Source organism: Orycteropus afer, unplaced genomic scaffold, assembly GCF_000298275.1.
Source record: "Orycteropus afer afer isolate SDZICR_OR568_19922 unplaced genomic scaffold, OryAfe1.0 scaffold00311, whole genome shotgun sequence".
In the NCBI taxonomy this organism is placed as follows: domain Eukaryota; kingdom Metazoa; phylum Chordata; class Mammalia; order Tubulidentata; family Orycteropodidae; genus Orycteropus; species Orycteropus afer.
The window spans coordinates 1,486,975-1,495,924 of record NW_006921898.1 but is presented as its reverse complement, the minus strand read 5'-3'; the positions used below and the strand labels follow the sequence as shown (position 1 = coordinate 1,495,924).

The 8,950-nt window shown below is 42.5% G+C and overlaps 1 protein-coding gene across 1 annotated transcript; it reads right to left on the bottom strand.

Moving 5' to 3' along the window:
* Positions 1–7,662: 7,662 nt before the first annotated feature.
* LOC103206299 (C-C chemokine receptor type 5) lies at positions 7,663–8,727 on the bottom strand. The gene has a single exon (XM_007951744.1). It carries the CDS (start codon positions 8,725–8,727, stop codon positions 7,663–7,665), a length of 1,065 nt encoding a protein of 354 aa, XP_007949935.1.
* Positions 8,728–8,950: the final 223 nt, after the last annotated feature.

Sequence of the window (8,950 nt, the reverse complement as noted above, 5' to 3'; positions counted from 1 at the left end):
CAAAACTTTTTAAAAATTATAGTAAAATATATAAAACATAACATTTGGCAGTTTAACCATTTTTAAGTGTATAATTCAGTGGCATTAATTACATTCACAGTATAGTACCACCATCACTACAATCTATTTCCAACCTTTGAATGATCACAAACAAATCCATTGGGCATGGATTCCTTTCAAGCAAGCATTTTGTAGTGAATTTTATTGAAAAGAGAAGGAGCAATGGAAATGCATTTGTGTTTTTGCCTAAAGGTCAGTGGATATGTTAACAAAGTAGGGGAAGAGAAGTTACAAAGTTCACAGCTTATTCTCTGGTTCACATTTCTATTTCTAGCCTCCAAGGTAGCTGGCAGTAAGATTTACACCTTCATTAAAGGATTTAACATTTGAAAAGTTGATGCTCAAGTTTGGAATTTCTGTCTCTCACTGGGATAGGAAATAAGTGACTTGTCAAATTAATCATAACAATGGAAGTGCCAATGTTCTGTCATTTGGACAGAACTGCTTATACTAAGAACCCTTGGAATACAAATGTAAACAGAATCCTAATTCATGCATTTGCAAATTATTCCTACCTGCTAAGGATATACCGCTAACCAAAAGGTCCATGGTTCCAAACCACTAGCCACTCCACAGAAGAACGAAGGGTCAGTCTGCTTCTGTAAAGATTTACAGCCTTGAAAATCCAATGAGGGTTGCTGTGTGTTGGAAACGACTTGAAGGCAGTGAGTTTAGTTTTTGGCTTTGCTAAGAAGGCTGGCGGTTCAAACCCACCAGCCACTACTCAGAAGGAAGGTTGGGCAATCCTACTTCCGTAGTGATACTGCCTCGGAAACCCAAGGAGGGGTCGCTATGAGTTGGGGCCGACTCGACGGCACATAACAACAACAACAAGGACATTAACCTTATTTTATCCGTGGCACATACAGAACCCCCTCCAAGGGATGGTGGGTGGAGTAAGATCCAGAAGGTCCTGTTGGGCAATCAAAGGGGCAGGGAGAGAGGAGATGGGGAGTAGAGGGGCCTTCAAAGTGAGGGAGGAGCTCAGAGTATCCAGATCCAAGAAAACAAGGAGTACAGGAATAGGTCTACGAGACAATTGGGACAGGGCCTGGAAAGGCTGCAGACACCTCTGACAGCTTTTTTCTTCATGGTAACATTAGATTAATTCAATAGGCTAGAAAGTGAATAAGGAGTATATGGATCTCACCTTTAAAAATGGACATCTTCCAACCCTCCCATGATGCCAGGCTTCATCATATGGGATGTACTTCCCTTCTCCTTGATCCCTTCCCTCTACTCTACCCCACCTCCTCCCACCCTTCCTTGGCTCATTCCACCTTTTGGGCAAAAAGATAGAAGACAGCCCTTCAGGTGCTGTTGAGAGAGGACACCCTAAGAAACAGTTCCTGCATCTTCTGCTTGGCTCATGTGTCCTCTCCCAGTGTGCCCATGCCCAGTGCTCTAGAGTCCTTTCTACCTGGGACGCCTGTCGTCACTCAGGATAAGAGACACGGGCACCAAATTCAAATGTTCACCATTGCATTGCCATCACTGGATTGCAGCAAATTCTTTTTGGAGGAATTGAGATGAAAGAAGAGCAATCTTTACAGCAACCAATCTCATCCTCACATGTCGTATGCCTGCAACTCCAGACTGGAGATAAATGGCCAGGACATAGCATGTCTTGTGCAAAAAGCAATCAAAGCACAAATAAATTACAGAGGGTTTGTTCCAACAGTTATTCTGTGTGCATGCAGGGAGACTACTTTGTTTCTAAAAAACAAATGGCTCAGTGTAAGGTAGTTACAATGAGACTTTTAAGGAGAAGAGGAAGAAACAGAGGGAAAAAAAGAAACTACTAGCTAGTCTCAACATGACTGGTTGAAATCCTACCCCCCTTTCTGAGATCAGCTGACATCTGCTTACTAGGTGGTTTCAATGGCCCCCATTCATTTGAAATTGCCTAAAGTTAAATTATTTGCACAAGATAAACTTTGGCTTCATGCTTACAAAAGAGCTCTGTGGGCACAGTGGTTAAATGTTTGGCTGCTAACCAGAAGTTCTGTGGTTTTGAACCCACTATCTGCTCTGAGGAGCTCTGGTAGCATAGTGGCTAAGACACTTGCCTGCTAACCAGACGGCTGGCGGTTCAAACCCACCAGCCACTCCTCGGAAGGAAGGTTGGGCAATCCTACTTCCGTAGTGATACTGCCTCGGAAACCCAAGGAGGGGTCGCTATGAGTCGGGGCCGACTCGACGGCACATAACAACAACAACAACAATCTGCTCTGAGGGAGAAAGATGTGGCAATCTGCTTCCATAAGGATTACAGCTTTGGAAACCCTATAGGGCAGTTCTACCCTGTCCCATAGGGTCACTATGAGTTGGAACTTGACTCCACAGCAATGGGTTCGTTTTATTTTTTTGGTTCTTATCCCAGAGGTTTGTGATTTTAAGATTACCTATCTCTGTACTAAGGAACTCCAGTAGTGTAGTGAATAAGGTGTTTGGCTCCTAACCAGAAAGTCAGCGGTTCAAACCCACCAGTCACTCTGTGGAAGGAAGATGGGGCAATCTACTTCCTTAAAGATTTATAGCATCGGAAAACCAATGGGGTCGCTATGAGTCGGAATTGATGAGATGGCAGTGAGTGAGTTTATCTCTATATTATCTCTTTTTATCTGTCCTTGGATGCATTTCATAATGGCCAGAGACTTCTGTGAATGTTCTTAGTGGTAAACACTAGATTGACACTTCACTAGAAATTAAAAGAAAAAAACTTTATTGAAGGAATAAAATAATTTTGAAATGGAGAGACAGTTACAGACATCCATGCAAGATGTTGCAATGCTCTGAATTGCAAGGAGAACTCCAAACCAAATCAAACTCACTGCCACAGAATCAATTCCGACTCATAGTGACACCCACTGGGTTTCAGAAGCAGACTGCCTCATTTTTCTTCCATAGAGTGGCTGGTAGGTTCAAACCACTGATCATGTGGTTAGTAACCAAATGCTTTAACCACTACACTAGCAGAACTGGGTTTAAAAGAATTTGTGCTCACAGGCAGGTAGAGGGTGGGGGAGGAAGCATGACAAAAGTGACAAAGTTAAATATTATCAGCAAATTTATCCATTATATCCTGTGCGCTTTTACATCCTGAGAGTTGTTTAACAAAGCATTCATTCAGGGGTTACATTTTCTGTCACATCTGAAGTCAGTTTCTTTATCTTAGTTACAGATTTACAAGGGACTAGTAGGCACATAGTGGGAAATCCTAATGAGTGGGAAAGTCATTTGGGACTAAGACTTGATATGTATCTATCATAGCTGCAAAGTTATTTTTAAGTTCCAACATCATTTAACATAATCAGTTCTATTTCTCACCTCTTGCTGACCAACATGCCCTCTGCCAGCTGAAAAAACTCTTTCAACAGACATCAAGGAACTCTTTTATCTAGCTTAGAAATCCTAACTTTTGCCTTCTTTGTTTTTCAAACAATAAAACTTTGACAAAAAGACTAAATGGTTTCTTTAGAAAAGCAGAAATGAAAATCTGACTTAAATTCAAAATGGAGTTTTAATTTAAGTCTGAAGTCATCCATGCAAATATGTCAGTACCTCAGTTTTTTAAGATTCACATCCACAATTCCTATACGCTCAGAAGCATCTGTCAACTCATGTTCCTGTTTTCTTTAATACTTGGCTTCTTCATTTTCCAACATAGACAAATGACGTATTCTTAGACACACATCAGTTCTCACTTTTTTCTTTAAACATGTCATCTCTTTTGCTTAATTAAACAAACAAAAAAAGAGCTCTAGAAGAACTAAATTTGAAATTAAAAAGTTTTCAGGTTAAATTTCTCAGAAACCTCACATCTTCAGAGGTGTCTTTAAATACAAATGATTCTGGCAATTTGTCTCAGGGAAAGAGAACTTAAAAAAATATTTAAAAGGAACTACATTGTATAACTATATATTACATAATTATATATTCTATTATAATTGTATATGTATTATATACTTATATAATTAGAGTTATACATACATACATACATTTATATATATTCCCCCCTCCAAGGAAGTTTTCCAAAACAGCTACTTAAAATTTGTTTTTAAAAATTAATATTTATGTTTTTGGTAAAAATTTACATAGCAGATTAGGTTCCCATTCAACAATTTCTACTCAAATTGTTCAGTGATGTGGTTATAGTCTTCACAATGTGTGAACATTCTCATTAATTCTGTTCTGGTTGTTCCATTTCCAGCAATCTGGTTTTCCTGCTCCCTTATCTCCTCATCTTTGTGTTTAAAGTGATTGTTGACAATTTGGGACTTACAAAACCTTTGCTAACTTTTTATGTGCTATTCTCTAAATGTACAAGTGAGTAAAAGAAAGAACACAATGAATTATTCTTAGAAGTTGATTTTTATGAGATGTATATTTTCCTTCAAGCAATTTGTAACTTTATATATACATAAGAATGTACACACAGATAAAAAAGATACCAGAATGCCTTTGAATTCACCCAGAGGTGGAGGTCATATACCAGTTATGACTCTCAGCCACCTCAAGAACAAAGAAAAAGAACTTCCATGCCCTTCACACAGACAGCCACCACCCTCGAGTTTCATGTTTCAGAGCTTGAGAAATAGCACCTCCTATTTTTTCAACGGGAGCTCTGGTAGCATAGTGGCTAAAGCACTTGACTGCTAACCAGAAGGCTGGCGGTTCAAACCCACCAGCCACTCCTCGGAAGGAAGGTTGGGCAATCCTACTTCCGTAGTGATACTGCCTCGGAAACCCAAGGAGGGGTCGCTATGAGTCAGGGCCGACTCGACGGCACATAACAACAACAACAACAATTTTTTCAACACCTTTAATTCTCTGAGCAATTGTCACTCTTGTTTCCCCACCTAATCTGTATTGTAGTGGGTACCTAAAAGCTCAAAACAATTTCAGTTATGTACAAAGTTATACAAGTAGCAACTGCAGAAAGAAGAATAATTTTTTGTCGTCCCTCCCCTCCCCCCAACAAGTGAGCCCCTTAGTGTTTGGGCACCATCTCACCATCTGTCTGGAGAAGGTGCTAGAAGGCTTACAGTCAGCCTGAAACACAGAGGTTGGTACAGTGTATTCTTTTTGGTTTATAGAACTGAGGCAGTCTGTTTTCAAATTACTGTGTTCCTTCTCCCCTTTGTTTCTGGATATTGACTCTAGAAAATGATTGCTGCCCTGGTGTGCTCTGTGTAGGCCAAGTCTTAGCCACCCTGGCTTCCCTCAACCCTTGGATGATTCTTTCCTAAGAGCTTATAAACCTCTGGAATTAAGGAACTGTGTGCCTCAGTTCTCTAGTGCTGCTGGAACAGAAACACCACAAGTCGGTGGCTTTAATGAACAAAAATTTATTCTCTCACAGTTTAGGAGGCTATATATCTGAATTCAAGGGAAGGTCTTTTCTCTCTGTTCACTCTTGGGGAAGGTCCTTGTCTTAGCTTCTCCAGCCCTGGCATTTCCTCCTTCTGTGGTGATTGCCATGTGGTCTCTATCTTTTCCCCTCCCCTGCTTGCTTTCTCTGTGTCTGATCTGCTTTTTTTCTGTTTCAAAAGTAGGTTTAAGACACATCCCACACTGATGTGCCTCATTAACATAACAGAGAAAACCTTATTCCCAAATGAGTTTACATCCCAGGGTTAGGATTCTAGCACAGGTTGTCTGGGGACACAATTGAATCCATATCATGTGTAATCATTCTTCACCTGGATCTCATATCTGACTGAAAATATGTCCTTAGACCTCAGGCTCCCGTCTTCATAAATCTAGGGCTACATGGATTCCTGTGATGCCTCATTCTCTGAGCTGGGGTGGCAAGGCCTGGGGCACTGGAAGTCTCCCTGTGGGAAGCTGGATTTAAGCTCACCAAACAACTCATTCTCCTACAGTACAATCCTTCTTCATCTTGACCTCAACATCCTCCTTCCCATCCACGCTTGATGTCTCCTTAAAGGCATCTCCAACCTGCACTCTGGAAGCTAGGGGTTCTCTCTGTCTCATCTTTGCCCCCTACCTCCAACCTGAATTTGCCCCAAGACCTGCTGACTCTTGCATCCTAAGTACTGCACAAATACCCCCTCCTTCTTAGCCCCAGTACCTCCATCTTCCTGGACCCCTCCTCATCTTGGCCTGAGTGTTGCGGGGCTTCTTGCCAGGGCATCCTCTGGCCATGTAATGTACCTTCTGCATCACTGGTCACATGTCCCTCCTCTGTTCACAGACTTTGATGGAGTGTGATCCAGCCTTGACCTTCCTGTCAGGGGATCCCTCGACCAGCTGCATGTCTTACCTTGCCAGTCTTTGCCCCTGCAGAGACTTCAGCCTGAAGCACCGTTTTTCTCTCCACCACACACCAACCAACTCAAATTCCTCCTCGTTAATATGTCTTCCCAGCTCTCACCAGGCTGTTAGCGTTCCCCTGGCTCTGAACTCCCATGGAGTTTAAGAACTTTATAAACCCAGAGGTCTGTCTACAGAAAATAGCACCTATGGCAAGCACTGAAATTGCACCCCTGTCCAAATATCTGACACCCATCTTTTAGATAACTTCACCATAATGTCAGCTCAAACATACAAGTCAAGCTCATTGATATTTTATTTAACACATTATGGCACTACTTGAAGGTTCTGGTGGTACAGTGGTTAAAGCATTCAGCTGCTAACCAAGAGGTCAGTGGTTCAAACCCACCAGCCACTCTGTGGGAGAAAGATGAGGCAGTGTGCTTCTGTAAAGATTTACAGCCTTGGAAACTCCATGGGTCATTTCTGATGTGTTCTATAGGGTCACTATGAGTCAGAATCAACTCCATGGCAGTGGGTCTATGTTTTCTTTTTTTTTCTTTTTGGCACTACATGAAAATTACAACTGCACCTTCCTTGCTTTCATGGATAAAAAGTGCTCTACAATGGGCTCTGTCATTTCCTCTCTCAACACTCAGCAGAGCAAGATGACACAGTCTATAGCAACCCATGGAGGCTGTCAAACACAAAAGCAACTAGTTTTAACTTGCTGAATGATCTCTCACAGCTGGTGATAGAAACTGTGATGGTTAATAGGGACTGTTCAGCGGCACTCCCCTTCAAGTGGTGCCCCTGGCACAAGCCAGACCTGCCATACCTTAGACACCTGTGTATACCTTCCGGGGGAAATCAGCCAGGTGGCAGCTGTTGTTCCTCAGCTCTTGTATTTATGACTGTCTCCCCAAGGCAGGACCAGGACCTTGTGTTTAGCACATTTAAAACCTGTATTTTGGCCTATGCAAGGTAAAAACACTACAATATATTTCTTGATTAATTTTGTCATTCCTCTACAGGTAACCAAACTCAAGAATCAGCAATTCCCTAAGGATATTGTTTGTTTTGTTTATAACGAACTTTTGAAATGAAGGAAGATTTGCCAATAGGTAGATGTATGTGGAGGGGAGTTGAGAAGCTTGCTATTTCATCAACATATTTTGATTAGGCATCCTGGAATGGATGGCCTTAAACTATGTCCAAGAGATGGATGACTGTCAGGTCCTCTATGACAGTAACTTCACTTCTGAAAGAGACTTGTATCCACAGGCTGAGTGTGACTGAGCCATGCGCACGACTGAGTCCAGCTCACAGGCCTGTAGAGATTTCCTGTTCTCCAGTGGATCGAGTGTAAACTGAGCCCACTCGCTCAGGGCCCTCCCGCTGGAAGAATGGACAATATTTGCAGAGGTGTTTGGCAATGTGTTTTCGGAACAACACCAAGAGGTAGTTTCGGAACTTCTCCCCGACAAAGGCATAGATGATGGGGTTGATGCAGCAGTGCGTCATGCCAAGAGTTTCTGTCACCTGCATGGCTTGGTCCAGCCTGTTAGAGCTACTGCAGTTGTCCAGACCAAAGAACTCCTGGAAGGTGGTCAGGACAAGGACGATGTTGTAAGGAGCCCAGAAGAGAAAATAGACAACCATGATGGCAAAGATGAGTCTCACGGCCTTGTACTTCTTCTTCTCATTTCGACACCGAAGCAGAGTTTTTAGGATGCTTGAGTAGCAGACGACCATAACAAACAGTGGTAGGATCAGGCCCAAGATGGTTATTTTTAATGTCTGGAAATTCTTCCAGAAATGATACTGACTGGGTGGAAAATGAGGGCTGCATGTACAACGAGGACCTTCTTTTTGGGATCTGGTAAAGATGATTCCTGGGAGGGAGGCCAGCACAGCCACCACCCAGGTGATCACACTTGTCACGACCCCAAAGGTGACTGTCCTGGCTCGTAAAGCAAACACAGCATGAACGATCGCCAGGTACCTATCGATTGTCAGGAGGATGATGAAGAAGATTCCAGAGAAGAAGCCTATAAAATAGAGTCCTGTCATAAGCTGGCATACTCTATTTCCTAAGCTCCACTGGCTTGCAGCATAGTGGGCCCAGAACGGGAGGGTGAGAAGAAAAAGCAGGTCAGAGATGGCCAAATTGAGCAGGTAGATGTCAGTCATGCTCTTCAGCTTTTTGCAGTTTATCAGGGTGAGGACGACCAGCAAGTTGCCCACAAAACCAAATATGAACACCAGCGAGTAGAGTGGGGGCAGGAGCTGGGCTGCGATTTGCCTCACGTCAATTTTTTGACAGGGCTCTGACTCACCATAATCGACAAAGTAGTCGTATGCTGGACTTGATGTTTCAAAATCCATCTTGTTTAATCCTGTGGATAAAGTATAAGTCACCTTTTATAAGGTCTTAGAATGTATATGGAGCTCTGGTGGCGTAGTGCCTAGGGCATTTGACTGCTAACCAAGAGGTTGATGGTTCGAACCTACCAGTTGCTCTAGGGAAGAATGATGAGGCAGTCTGCTTCCATAAAGATTTATAGCCTTGGAAACCCAATGGGTGTCATTATGAGTCAGAATTGACTTG